General features: G+C 34.1%; 1 protein-coding gene across 2 annotated transcripts in view; it reads left to right on the top strand.

The window, feature by feature from the left end:
- The window catches only part of ASPM (assembly factor for spindle microtubules), a 71413-nt gene that overhangs the window by 51952 nt on the left and 3956 nt on the right, over positions 1–15505 (top strand). For both annotated transcript variants that reach the window (XM_077902336.1, XM_077902335.1), the window contains exons 19-27: positions 2253–2419; positions 3794–3890; positions 5022–5231; positions 6607–6756; positions 7584–7775; positions 8234–8426; positions 8585–8739; positions 10098–10274; positions 12082–12251. In XM_077902336.1, the coding sequence (XP_077758462.1) occupies positions 2253–2419; positions 3794–3890; positions 5022–5231; positions 6607–6756; positions 7584–7775; positions 8234–8426; positions 8585–8739; positions 10098–10274; positions 12082–12251 (1511 nt within the window). The remainder of the gene's footprint in view (positions 1–2252; positions 2420–3793; positions 3891–5021; positions 5232–6606; positions 6757–7583; positions 7776–8233; positions 8427–8584; positions 8740–10097; positions 10275–12081; positions 12252–15505) is intronic.

Here is a 15505-nt window from a genome sequence, read left to right as displayed (position 1 = left end):
TTTGTGAGATATAGACACAAGTTTAGTCTCTTCCACTAGATTAAAAGAAGTTCTAGAAGAATTTTAAATGGAGAAAACCAGAATCATATTTTTATTTTTAAAAAACTACTGTGACGGGCAGCCCCGGTGGCGCAGCGGTTTAGCGCCACCTGCAGTCCGGGGTGTGATCCTGGAGACCCGGGATCGAGTCCCACGTCGGGCTCCCTGCATGGAGCCTGCTTCTCTCTCCGTCTGTGTCTCTGCCTCTCTTTCGCTCTCTCTGAATAAATAAATAAATAAATCTTAAAAAATATATTTGAAAAAATAAAAAATAAAATAAAATAAAATAAAATAAAATAAAATAAAATAAAATAAAATAAAATACTACTGTGGCAGGAATGTGGAAGAGGAACCAGAAGGGAAATAGGGAGACCACCCAGGAGGCTCTTGGCATTAGGTCAGGTAAAAGATAGTTTAGTAAGATGTAGTGACAATGGGATGGAAGAGGTAATATTTGCATTATATAGAGTATAAACAAGCATCCAAGCCATAGGTATGGCTCAAGTAGCTCAGCAGATGTTACCGTTCACGGACACAAGGAGCAAAGAGAGGAGCAGATTGGAAGACTGATGATGAATTCAGTTTGGGGTATATGATGAAGTTGAAGTACCTAACAGATGTCTCAGGTGAGCAGTCTAGCGAGGTAGTTGGCTGTGTTTGGAGTTTGGAGAGTAGTACAGATTTCAGAATTTGACTTCTACATTATTGCCATACATGTGATAATTGAAGTCGTGGGAGTGATAGGATCACCCAGGAATAATGTAGAAAATGGGTAAAAGAAGAGGATCTGCTTGGGACTCAAACCCTGAAGAATGTCAACATTTGAGAATATTGAGAAGAGAAGCCAAAACATGGTAGTAAGAGAGAACAAGAAAAACTGATCAAGAAACCAAGAATGCGGGAGAGGAAGAAAAGAATGCTCAAATTTTAAATGTTGCCCAAGAAGTTAATGGTTGAAATAGGTTAACTGGATGTATTAGTTAGGGTTTTCTGTCAAATGACAGAAAAGCAAAATAATCTTAGGAAATTTTAGCTATTTTTCTCATATGTAATTAAATTTAAAAATTCTATTTTACACATCTAGTTTTTAACATATAATCAGTAGACTCAAACTTTAGTGCACATTAGAGTCATTTGGAATTTTTAAAAATACTGATACCTGGCTCCCACTGAATACCAGTGTGTTAGTATTCAGGTTTGTTTACGTTAAAACCACATTGATACAGTCTGAGTAAGTCAGGGACATCACAAGAGTAATTTCGACATTCATATCATTCTTGCCTGTCAGGTGACTTCTGGAGCCTGCTCCCCCTCCTCTTCCTCTACCCCATAAGGTGTGGCTGCAGTATTTATTGTAGGTGTTTTGGAGTGAAACAGACTTGGGTTCAGATCTTGACTCTGTTGCCTTCCAGCTTTGTGGTGTAACAGGTCTTTTCTTCCCCAACATCAATTTCTGTTATGAGATATCTATAAAGAATAAATAAGATACCTTTTCCATTTATTACCTGCACATTCACAAGTTACTCAGTTTCTCTTGATTTACTCATCTCTAAATTATATAATGATATTATATGGTATTATATAAGGTATTATATGGTATTATGGTTTTGTAAGGACCTACAGTGTCCCTTAGTACAGTGCTAAGGGCTTAATAAGTTATAGCTGTCACTTAAACATTTAGTCAGCCGTAAGGATGCAGAAATTGGAAAAACTGATAGTCCTATGATAGAGAGTTGCTCTCAGGAGTCTGCTGCAGCCTGGACACAAAACCCAGGATATACATAAGGGAGGTAGGATGGGAGGTGGGAAAGATTCCAGGAAGTAGGGTAATCAGTGTGTTCCTTTCCCTTCTGTTCTTCCAGATGGATTGAGATAGTGAGAACAATGCGCCTATATGGCTTTTCAGACACTGTACACATATTACAATTTAGAAATATTTGTTAGGATTTTATTAGTCTTAGCTCTCATCCAGCTCCAGGTTATATGTAATAAAGCACATAGTAGGTTTTCACTGTGGTTAGCCCCAGTGTCCTCAGAGGACTCATATGTATCAGCAGTGAATGAGCCTAATAGTAGAGTTGTCATGTGACTGTATTTCTGCAATTGATTTTTGTCTACTTAACCTTACACTAGCTGTCTTTAATACTGATTTTTCTTCAGTTTGCAAGAAAACATATCTCATTGCATATTTGTTAAATTTCTGTATTTAAAAGGCTGTGTGGAGGAGCTATAAAGCCAGGAAATATTTACATCAAGTGAAAGCTGCCTGCAAGATTCAAGCCTGGTATAGGTATTGGAAAGCACGTAAAGACTATCTAGCTGTATTAAAAGCTGTTAAAATCATTCAAGGTTGCTTCTACACCAAACTGGAGAGAAGACGGTAACATATCATAGCTGTGTGGGGAGAGTATGATGGTTATGTGTGTGTGTGTGGTAGCCAAGTCTTTATATAAAATAATACTGCTTATTGATTTTTCTTTAAAATATTTGCTATGGTTAACTTGTATGGTTTGTTTTGTTAGCGTTCTCCATTAATGAAAGAAAGTATATCTCTAAGACTGGGATTGAGATAGAGCCTTGATATAATTCAGTAAAAAATACTTACTCAAACTTGATTTGAGTTCATAGGGATCAGGGTAAGGATGGGACGGATGGGAAGTGAATAAAATAATCCAGTAAGATCTTGGTTTCCTTATTAGTGCGTTGGTCCATTTTGTTTGTCAATTTAGCGACTGGCAAAATTTGCTTTCTAACTCATTTTTTTTTTCTTTTTTACCTTGCCCTCACATACCTTAGTGATGAAGACCTAATTACCAACTTATTTATATTCATTGTATTTTCTGATTCCTGGTTCATTTGTTAAACTCTTACCAGGTTATCTATATTATTTTTATTTCATAATATAAGGATTTCTCTCCAGTTACCAGAATTAATGAATTATTGTATCGTGGTGATTTTAAAGATTGTTTTTTGAGAGCACACTAGTGTAAGAAGAGTTTTTTTGGTAGATTCCATGGATAGAAGCTCAGGGCTTACCATATAAAGATGGTATAGTTGCTGCTATCAGGTGTTAGCCACTGTCTAAGTTTCCTGTTCCAAAATGCTGAATTTTTCTCATTGACATTCAGCTTTATTTTCTAAGAAATGTGGCAACATGATGTTAAGTTAAATCCATTCTAAGTTTTTATGTATTATCACTATGTTGACACCGAAAGTTTAATCTCTAGCCCTCACTTTCTAAGTTCTTCAGTTCTACTTACAGAATATTTCTTTGTAGATATTTGCACGATGCCAATTTTCCTTTCAAACAAATGTCCATCTCATTTGCCTGATGCTATTAATCTCCTAAGTTCTCTTTGGGACCCCCTCCTGTCTGCTTATTACCCACTTGCTATATGGACTCAGATTTTATACCCTGCCATTTTCTTTATCTAGGCTTTGTCTAGGTCTGGATAATTGTACTTTCTTTTGATCCTGCTCAGAATTCTTTCTCATTCTAGAAATTCATACTTCTTGCCACTGGAATATGCCAATTTTGCCAACTACAAAACTTTTCCATGTGTCAGGTGTGTGTGTGTGTGTGTGTGTGTGTGTGTGTGTGTAGAATTCTGAATGCTACTAATTTAAATGTAAATTATACTTTTCCACTTTATTTTCTTTCTCTAGTATTTAGCATGGGGGGAGGTATGGACAATAAATACTTATTGAGTAGATTAAAGAAATTTGTAATTGCTTTTCAATAACTGCTTTTTAGGTTTCTGAATGTGAGAGCATCAACAATTATCATTCAGAGAAAATGGAGAGCTATACTTTCTGGAAGAATAGCTTGTGAACACTTCTTAATGATTAAAGTAGGTGCAGAAATTTAAAACCAGCTCATTTACAAGGAACTATTTTAGGAAACAAAACAAAAAATGAAAAAATGTTTTTTGTTAACTATACATTTTAAACACATTATTGCAGTCAATTAAAAATCATATTCACCCATAAAAATGCTTTTTATGAATATTTTTGTTTATATATTTATATTTACAAAATATTCTCAAACCCAAGTTTGAAGTAACTAATTTTAGAGTAAATAATTTATTTGGAGGAAGCACATTTTGTCTACTATAAGTCAAATACTTAATAATATATTAAAGTCTTTAAGCTACAATTGATCTATTAAAAATATTTAACATCAAAGTTTTAGAATAGCTGCAGTACCTATAGCTTTTTATTAAAGAAATTAAAATTAATATGCTACTTATAAATTTCAGCATTCATATAATATTCCCTATTAAGTAGCCATTATTATTATACCGACTAGTGTATTTTTACTAATTAGATCCTCATAAATCACCCTCTGAAGTAGTTATTAGCATACCTATTTTACAAATCAGGAAACTGAGGTGTAGAGGGGTAAAGTGACTTGCCCAAGGTCATTCAGCCAGTTGGTGGGGGAATCTGTGTTGTAAAGCAAACCTAGTTCACATTTTAATTTATAGACTTCTTCAGATGTCTTAGACTTTGGCTGTCAGGATGTTATATAACTGAAAAATCTAAGATGTACGGTTCTAAGATGTACTTTATGGTTCTTGCAGCAACAAACATCTTCTCTGATAGCTGTTTATAATGCCCATTCTGTTCTTTATACTGCTAACATTTTTATTAAATGTATTTGTCCTGTGGTAATATTAGTCCTTTTCTCCCTCACAATGAGAAGTATCAGAAGATGGGAGGGAAAGAGTACCAGATAGATCTAACAACCTTGGCTTGTGCCTTAATAAAAACTTAGTTTTTAGCTATAGACCTATATAGGTTAGAAATTATATACCATCACCTTTTCTTGTATATGAAATAATGATGTTCTTAAGCTAAAAGTGTAAAGAAAAATCACAATTATACCATCTCATTTTACATTGAGAAATTCAAAAACCTCCAGTGGGTTGAAATTACTAAGCCTCTTTCTATTAATGTCACTTGCAAATTTTTCCTTATAGAGACATCAAGCTGCTTGTTTGATCCAAGCGAATTTTAGAAGATACAAAGGAAGGCAGGTCTTTCTCCGGCAGAAGTCTGCTGCTTTGACCATACAGAGATATATACGAGCCAGAAAGGCCGGAAAATGTCAAAGGATAAAATACGTAGAATTAAAAAAATCTACAGTTGTTCTACAAGCACTAGTGCGTGGTTGGTTAGTAAGAAAAAGAGTAAGTATTTTTAAGTAGAATATCTCAGTTTTATGAAATGAAAGTATTTGATGTTGAGGCACCTGGGTGATCAGTGGTTGAGCATATCTGCCTTTGGCTCGGATTGTGATCTTGGGGTCCTTGGGATCAAGTCCCACATCGGGCTTCCCGTAGGGAGGCGCTTCTCCCTCTGCCTCTCTGTATCTCTCATGGATAAATAAATAGAATCAAAAAAAGAGAGAGAGAGAAAGAGAAAGAATTTGATGTTAAGAAATTTTAGGTTTTGGAGAATAATTTCAGAACTAATATAACCATTAACTTGAATTGATTCAGCTTCTGCAGAGCCATGTAACAAGGTCACTGGCTGCTGTAGATTTTTGTTCTATGAGCTTGTTTCACATTGATGCTCACCTAAAGTGCAAACTAAATTTTCTCTTGTAATGAATCTTAACAAAGGAACTGAAAGAAGGTTGAGGGAAGAGCTCCACATGAGAAGAAGGTGGTTGTTCAAGTAGCCATTTACTTCACCAAGCAACTCTGAGGTGTTATGAGCTACAATTCCTCTGTAACTTCCACATCTTCAGCGAGAGACTCCCTTCCACAGAGTTCATGACTTTTTGGTGTCCAATAAATATATGAAGCACTGGCAAAGACAAAATCCTTAAATTTGAAATTAAAAAGAAGAAATATTTTATATTGTGTTCATTAAATATAAATTGGAGGTCTGAAGGCCACTATAGAGTGGTTCTGCTACAAGAGTCTTGTGCTAGATTTGTGTAAGACTACCCATGGGCAGCCCGGGTGGCTCAGCGGTTTAGCGCCGCCGTCAGCCCAGGGTGTGATCCTGGAGACCCGGGATCAAGGCCCACGTCAGGCTCCCTGCATGGAGCCTGCTTCTGCCTCTCTCTCTCTCTCTCTCTCTCATGAATAAGTAAATAAAATCTTAAAAAAAAAAAGACTACCTAATAATTGGAGAAATTGATTCAGATAATTTTGTCTGACTTACTATGACCCTCTCCAGCAGTTGTGCTTAGAATACTGTAATTTTTTTGAGTTTAGTATTCATATACTTCTTCCATTACAGTCAAAGCTTTAATTAACTTTTTGTGTAGTCTAGTTAAATTAAATACTGTTCTTAAGTGCCCAAAATATAAGTTTGCTTTTTATACCCTACATTAAGGGTTACACATATGGAAATACTGTATAGTAAAGGATTATAATCACCTTGAGTTACAATGTAAGTATGATGTTAATAATTAAAAGTTAACTTATTGCTAATTTATATAATTTGGTATTAAGGATATAAAAAATATAAACATTGATCAGTTGTCTTAAGAGTCAAATATTGGTTAATTTTTTATTTCTCATATAGATTTTATTTTTTTTTCTCATATAGATTTTAGAACAAAGAACCAAAATCAGACTTCTTCACTTCACAGCAGCTGTATATTATCACCTGTCTGCTCTTAAAATTCAAAGAGCATACAAACGTCACATGGCTATGAAGAATGCTAACAAGCAGGTTAATGCAGTCATCTGTATCCAGGTTAGCTTTTCTTTTGCAGCAAAACTATATAGTTTTTGTTATACATTTTCTATTTTAATAAATAATTTCCAAATACCTTATGCTAAGGTCATACAGTGCTTTGCCTTTTGCTTATAGGATGACATATTTAGGATGGCTTGATGGGTTAGAAATCGGTTGATGTTTTAAGGTACAGGAATAAATCTGTGAATTACTTTCTGAAATAATTGTACTCATTTATACTTGTAGCAAAGTCTAAGGGTACCTGTTTCCCTACATTCTTGCCAACACAGAGCATTAAAGACTCTGATTTTTGCTATTTTGATGAATGGCCAATTGAATCTCATTTTGTTCTGGATTTCCTTTGATTGCTATCAGTTCTAAAAAATGTTTCATGCGTTGGCTATTCAAATGATTACCTGTGGATTGTGTGCTTTTTTTTTTTTTTTTTTTAATGTGTGTGTTTCATATACTTTGCCCTTTTCTCTTTTGGATGTTCTTATTTGTTATGATTTATAGCAATTACTTATGTATTCTGGATAAGAACACTATTTATTAAGATATATGCAAAGTATTGAGTGAGAAAGTAATTTGCAGAATGACACATACAGCTTGAAAGAATTTGTGTCAATTGTGAAATGAAGGTTGTGTTGTGCAAGGTTAAATTCACACATACACCCAATGAGGATTGGAAGATTTGCACCAAGCGGAGTGGAGAAGTAGTGTCACTGGGGAGGGTTGAAAGGTATTTCAGTATAATGTTCTGTTTATTTCATTTGTGTATTTATGTGTATATAGGTATTTATTTCAAAAACAAGAAATAAAGAAAATCTCTATGTTTTAAACAGAGGTGGTTTCGAACAAGATTACAGCAAAAGAGGTTTGCTCAGAAATACCCTAGCATCCTCACAAGTCAGCATGAAGTTCCAGAATGTATGAGCCAGCAAAATAGAGCTGCATCAGTAATACAGAAAGCAGTACGCCGTTTCCTCCTCCGTAAAAAACAGGAAAAATTTAATAATGCAATCAGTAGAATTCAGGTAACTGGAAATATGATGTTAGTTCCAGACTTTGGTTTATAATTCACCTACATGGTATCTAACATTTTAAAAACACAGTCACATACATTTTAAAAAGCTGAGGTTCTCCAGTTGAATAATTCATAAATACTGTATCTTTGCTAAGTCCTTCATTTTTAAATTTCCCTAGAGATATTTAGGATTAAGAGATAAAAAAGTATTTTGACATTTTAAATAGATTTAGACATCTGTAGTCCATGAATGATGTTTTGGGTTATATACAGGGATATTATATATAATTCTTTTAAGAAAAATTGATTTTGTTGTTTATTAGAACGTGAATTGAGGTCTTATTTGCAATGTGTCTGATTATATCCTATAAATTTACTGAAATACTTATTTTGTAGAAATAGATGTAGATAGAAGTTCAAAACATCATGGGTTGTAATCTTAAAATTACTGTGTTTTGTCCCTTTAAGGCATTATGGAGAGGATACTCTTGGAGGAAGAAAAATGATTGTACAAAAATTAAAGCTATACGACTAAGTCTTCAACTTGTTAACAGGGAGATTCGAGAAGAAAACAAACTTTACAAAAGAACTGCGCTTGCACTTCATTATCTTTTGACCTATAAGCACCTTTCTGCTATTCTTGAGGCCTTAAAGCACCTAGGTTAGTTTGTTTTAACAATATCTTGTATAAATACGGTTAGAAATGCATTTTTTACCTTTGAGTGTACAAAGGATGTTATAATACTGTATTAGCTAAAACTTCATTTTGTTGCTATGAATTTATCTCTCTCTCTCTTTTTTTTTTCCCCCTCCTTTCAGAGGTAGTTACTAGATTATCTCCACTTTGTTGCGAGAACATGGCCCAGAGTGGAGCAGTTTCTAAAATATTTGTTTTGATCCGAAGTTGTAATCGTAGCATTCCTTGTATGGAAGTCATCAGATATGCTGTACAAGTCTTGCTTAATGTCGCTAAGGTAATTTTCCATTTTAATAATGAATTGTTCCTTGCAAGAAATCTGACCCAGCAGATTAACTTCATATTTGCTCACCGCTAGAACTTAGATCACCCAGTTAAAAATTCCCTTATGTGCAATAGTCTTAGGGGGAAAAATATTTAATCTGTTAACATAATTGTACATAGAAACACTTTTTATGGTGTTATTTCTTCTATCTTTATGTTATTAGTAACAATGATTACTAACATTTATTCCTACATGCTAGTGTTTTTCATGCATCATTTAATTTAGTTCTTAAATAATCCTCTAAGGCAATTTGTGTTATTATTCCTATTTTATAGAGAAGGAATAATAATTCTTATAGAAATTAAGTCTCCTGCCTAAGCACTTCATTATGATAATTGGTAGAGCTGAATTTGGGTCCTTTTTTGTCCACCTCTAGAGCTGGTGTCCACTCCGTTGTATCAAAACAGTAGAACCTCTTATAATCTGCTATCACGTAATTATCCTGTACATAATATTCTATATAGGTATTAGCATTAAGTTTTTTGGCTTAAAAAAACTTGGCAGATATCTATACTAAACTAATGCATGCAATCGAAAGTATTGAGATGACAAATTTATCTTCCCTACCCAATCCCTCAGCCACAACTTAGAAGATTTTACCTGATATTTTCTTACTGAGAAGTGGTGGTTTAAGAACACAGACTGATGCCATGCTGCCTGGGTTTGAATCACAGCTCTGCAGCTTATTATAGGTTACTTAGCCTCTCTCCACTTTACTTTCTTTAACTGTAAAATGGGTATAGTAATAATAATATATAGTATAATAGTAATCACAATGTTATTGTGATAATGAAATGAGTCCACATATATAATATGCTTCATATGTAAAAGTGCCAGATAAATGTTAACTGTTAATAAGGTTTTGTTATTTTTATCTTAGTATCGTTGGCATTATTTGTTCCCATGTAAATTTCAACATGAATCTAATGATACAGTTAGGTAATTGAAGCAGGAAAAATATATTCTTAGTCTTTATTTTATCCTATGATGAGCTATCACAAATAAGTTTTTCCTAAGAGGTTCTCAGTAAAATTGGCTTGTCGTTAATCTTGTTTTTATCTACTTTAAGGTGTTCACATTCAAAGATTTTAGATCTGATTCATATTTTGTGGAATTTGGGAAGAAAAAAAACTATTAAAATGCAGACATGAATATAAAATGGATCCAGAAATGATAGTTTTACCAAGGAATCATTTCATGAAGTCCTTTGCACTTGCTGTATTAGATCAAAAACTTTTTGAACTTTTTTGCTTGGGCTATTTCTAAGGCTACATGTGTTTACTATAATGTTTGCTTTTATTCTGTTCAAGTATGAGAAAACTACTGCAGCAGTTTCTGATGTAGAAAACTGCATAGATACACTGCTGGACCTTTTGCAAATGTACCGTGAAAAACCTGGTGACAAAGTTGCAGACAAGGGTGGAAGCATTTTTACAAAAACCTGTTGTTTGTTAGCTGTTTTATTGAAGACAACGAATAGGGCCTCTGTAAGTACTAGTTCTCTTGCTTTGAGGTTATCTTTCTAGGTTCTTAGGTCTGAGACTTTCACATTTTTCCTTCAGTAACTATCCCAATTTAAATAGGGTTTTGTATATGTTCAAACCTGCCTTTTGTGTTGATATATAGGAGGTGTTTATGTGTTGCATTGGGTGTGTTCTGTTGATACAGGAGGTCTTTCTAACGTATTAAACTGAATTTTTTTTTGTATTTTTAAATTTAAATTCCAGTGTAGTTAACATACATGTTCTATTAGATTCAGGTGTATAATATAATGATTCAGCAATCCTATACATGACTCTGCTCATCATAAGTATGCTTTTTATTCCCTTCACCTGTTTCAACCATCTGTGTATATGTTTTTAGTGTAATTGGTACCATAAGAACAAATCACTCTGAAATTTGCTTTTTTCATTTAATATGTTTTTCTAAGCTTTTTTGGTTTTATTTTAGAGAAAGTGCATGAATGGGATGGGGCACAGAAAATCTTAAGCAGGCTCCACACCTAGCTCAGAGCCAAACGTGAGCCTCCATTTCATGACCCTGAGATCATGATTTGAGCCAAAACCAAGAGTTGGACCTTAACTGACAGAGCCACCCATGCACTCCTCATTAAATGCATTGTTAATACATCTTTCCTTTAAATTGCTATACAGCTATGAATATGAATACACTGAATTTTATTAAGCCATTCTATTGGAAGATACTCTGATTTGGGGGAAATTTTCATTATTACATTTACATAATTTATTATAATGTTATATTTACATTCTTATTTTGTTAAGCTATGTATAAGGATATTTATTTGTTTTAATTTTTATTTTATTTAAATTCAAGTAATTAGCATTTACCATATTATTAGTTTCAGAAGTAGAATTCAGTGATTCATCAGTTACATATAACACCCAGTACTTAAATTGTATCACATGCCCTCTTTAATGTCCATCACCCAGTTACCCCATCCCTCCACCTGCCTCCCCTCCAGGGACCCTCAGTTTGTTTCCAATGGTTAAGAGTCTCTTATGGTTTGTCTCCCTCTCTGATTTTGTCTTGTTTTATTTTTCCCTCCTTTCTTTGCGCCTCTGTTTTGAGTAAACTGAATTTTAAAAATAAAATTTATTACCATTATATAATTAGCCATTTCCCATTTACTTGAGGGAAGTAACAAATTATCCTAGTAAGGTAGAAAACCAGGCCTGTGTGACTCCTCATCCTCCTGTTGTAACCATAAATACATTTCAAGCTTTTCTGTGGTGAGACCCTCATAGGATTCTGGCCTTCATCCTGAGAACAAAACCGCTGAAGGATTTTACACAAGGGAGTATGTTGTAGTTTAAGTTCTAACATGACTTTGGCTACTGATTGAAGAATGGATTTGAGAAAGCATGTGTGGAAGTAGGGAGACCATTCAGGAAGGAGAGAGGTATAGCTATGTAGTGGTCTAGGCAAAATACTGTACCTGACCTAGGGCTGTGAGAGATAAGTAGATAATTTTGGAAACTTAGAGAAAGTTCGCAGGACTTGGTAACTGGATATAATAGGTATAAGGACTATAATAATATTTACCTGTTTATTCAGTATGGAGTTAGGTGTACAATTTTTTAAATATTTACCTTTATATAATTTTCTTGCAAATTAAAAGTTAAACGTCTAACTGCTGAACTTGGAAAACATGGCTTTTGATTTTGTTAAAGATTCGTAAGTTTACCGTATAGTGGCTGTTATGGCTGATTTTACTAGCAAAAAAGAGATCCAAAATTTTTATTAGTTTTAATAAATGTACATTTTCTTTTTTAGAGTGTTCGAAGTAAGTCCAAAGTTGTTGACCGTATTTATAGTCTCTACAAGCTTACAGCTCGTAAACATAAAATGAATACTGAGAGAACACTTTATAAACAAAAGATGAATTCTTCTATAAGTACTCCCTTTATTCCAGAAACACCTGTAAGAACCAGAATAGTTTCAAGGTAAGCAATAAATGAACTCTGTAGTTTCATGTCACTGTTCATTCACTCATTCATTCATTTAACAAACATTTATTGAGTAAGATACTGTGCTTGACAATGGAGAAACAACATATGAATAAGAATAGAATCTTCAGTAAATCTAAAGTAGACAATCTCAGTAAATAATGAAGTAATAATACTGTGGCTTAGGGTATTTAATAGTCATTTGATAAATTCCTTGTATTAAATAGTTAACTGCTAAGTCTAACAATTAGCTTTTTATAATAAGCTTTGCTATATAAGTTTTTTTTTCTTTCATGTAGAACAAGCTATACTGTTCAAAAGCTGCTGAAAATCCCTCCTGGCTACAATACCAACTTCCAGCTCCTCTCCTAATCTCCCTAATACTTGAAATTTCTTCTTCTAAAGAAGTTCTTTATGAGACCTTGTACTAGTTTCCCTAGAGCTGCTATAACAAATTGCCACAAACTTGGTGGCCTTAAACAACAAACAGTAACTGATTCTCTGACAGTTCTTGAAACCAGAAATTCAAAGTCAGGGTGTCAGCAAAGCCTTACTTTCTCTGAGGGCTCTAGGGCACTATGCTTCCTTGACTCTTCCAGTTTTTGGTGACTCTAGGTATTCCTTTGCTTGCGGCTGTATAACTCCATTCTAAGCCTCTGTCTTCACATGGGCCTCTTCTCCTCCCTCCACCTTATTGGATTTAGGGCCAGTTCAGGTAATAGAAGATGATCTTATCTCAAGATCCATCAGTGAGGTATATCTGTGGAGACCCCTTTTTCCAAATAAAGTAACATTTACAGGTTCTAAGGATTAGGATGTGGACATATCTTTTTTGGGGAGGCTGGTCATTCAGTCAACAGCAGACCTAGAGAGATAATAATAGTAGTTTAATTAGTTTAAGACAGGTAGCTTTAGAAATTTTTTTAAAATGGGTATTAGCTTATCTGGTTAACCAAGCAGACACCTCTATCAGTGTGAGAGTAAGAATCCTATGGAGCTGCCATAGGTGGTGAACTTGTGATTATTGCATAGCATGGAGTTATGTAATTTCAGGAGAATCACAGTAAGCAAATAAGTGAATAAAGTAATTAAGATTGTGGTAACTGCTAGGATAGAGAGTAACTTACAGGACCTGCTAAAATAGCATCACTGGGAAACTGGGATGTAATTACAAGAAATAAAAGTTGAAAGGACAGAAGATAGGGTGGGAGGGGGCATTGAATCATGGGTTTTGTTTTGGGTAAGCCTAAGATACCTGTGACAAATTAGAGGAAAAGCCAAACAAGCCATTAGAAAATCAGGACTGTGGTTCTAGGCAGAAGAATCAGTTGAGAGATTGAAATTCAGGAATCATTAGATCACATTTAAGGCTGTGGTAATAAATGTGATCACCTTAGGGGAAGAGAATACCTAGAAAAGAAATTCCCAAACCAACCCTCAGAACCCATTTCTCCCGAACTCAGAGAAAGAACCAGCCAACAGCTCTGAAGAAGAATTGGTAATTGGATAGAGGATATTCCAGAGTAGTGTCACATCAACTGTGTGGAATACTACTGAGAGGTTGTTAGATAAGGTCTGAAAAATGCCCATTGGACTCAGCAAGATGGAGGCTAGTGGAGAGGTGGTGACACATACAGATTGAGAATTGAAAAACAAATGGAATATCTCATGAAAAATTCATGAGTTTTTGATGATACTAAGGGGAAAAAATCGTTGGTTACCCTTGAAGGATGCTACATAAACAACTCGTGATGCTTACTATGGGTAAAAGGAAAGAATCAAGTGTGTCCCATTTTTCTTATATATACTGTATAGGGTAATCAAATGGTTGATGTCGGAATTTTCTATTAAAAAATTGTTTAATAAACGCAGAGAGAATATGAAACTATCCCTATTTTGTAGCCCCTAATGAAATAATAGGTCTTCTCTAGTCCATGATTTATGCAAGTTTGATAGCAAAGCTTTAGATGAATTAAATTGATATAGGTGACAATAATCAAATCTGTTGATGAATCTTGGCATCACAAAAAGATAAGACCACCAAATAGACCACCCAGAGAGACCAGGTACACAAGACCATCTGAATATGAGTCTTGTCACAAAAGCAAACCTGAACACCTCATGCCTTTTTGTGCCACTCTTAAGTTCTTACTCCCAGATCCATGCCAGGCTGCAAACTCAGTTTCTGCTCTGAATTGCCAGAAGTTCAGATGCTTTGAGTCAGCATTTAGAAACTTCTCTAGTAATTTAAACATTCTGTTACATAGTTTTTAGAGTCAGGTTTATTAGAATACGATTTACATAGAAAAATTGGTTTTCTGTTGTAGAGAACTCCAGCAACATCCTTCTGTTAGATGTTATAAATTAGAATTATAATACTGATTTAATATATAAATTTGTTATTATTTATGAATTCATTTTTGGCCCAAAATTCAAAACATTAGAACTATGACTTTTACATTTTGCTGAGGCAAAGAAAATTTTATTTAAAAGGATTAATTTAGCATTTTCTGGTTTTACCTTATTAATTAAAGATTTAATTGATTTTGATGAACTATGTTAACTCATGATGTTTAATTTCCTTCTTTCCTTCCTCCCTCCCTCCCTTCCCTGTCTCCATTTCCATCACTCAGCACTTCTCTACAAGGCATAAATCCTACAGTGTTGACAATGCACTATTTTTTGACCTGAGTTACATAGTGGTTAGCTTTATAATTACTAATAAACTATATAGTAGTTGTAAATTGGATTTATGCTTGCATATTTCACGGTATAACGAGAGCCTACTTGCTTTAAACATATTAGTGAGAACCATTTCTACATATGATTTCTATTTAAGGGACTGATAATTTTAATACCAGTTATGTTTTTAAAAGTCTAATTAACATAAGTGAATAGCTTCTCCTTTTTTTCAACTGAGAAAAAATATTTCTATCACACCAAAGTTACTTTGTGCCCCTTTGCAATCAGTTATCTCCTTTTAACCCCTAGATTTTGGCAACTGCTTATCTTACTTCAATACTTTTAGTTTTGTGTTTTTTACATTGTTACACAAGTGGAATCATACAGTATACAGCTTCTTGTGACTGGATTTTTTTTTTAGTTTAATCTTTTTGAAGTTTATTTATGTTGATGCATGAATTATAGTTTCATTCCCTCTTGTCACAGAGTACTGTTCCATTGTATGGCTTTACCACACTTTGACCACTTACAATTAAGAGATGTTTAGATTTTTAACAGGAAATAAGAAG

The sequence above is a fragment of the Canis aureus genome, chromosome 6, assembly GCF_053574225.1.
Source record: "Canis aureus isolate CA01 chromosome 6, VMU_Caureus_v.1.0, whole genome shotgun sequence".
Lineage (NCBI taxonomy): Eukaryota > Metazoa > Chordata > Mammalia > Carnivora > Canidae > Canis > Canis aureus.
This window is presented reverse-complemented; position numbering and strand designations above follow the sequence as displayed.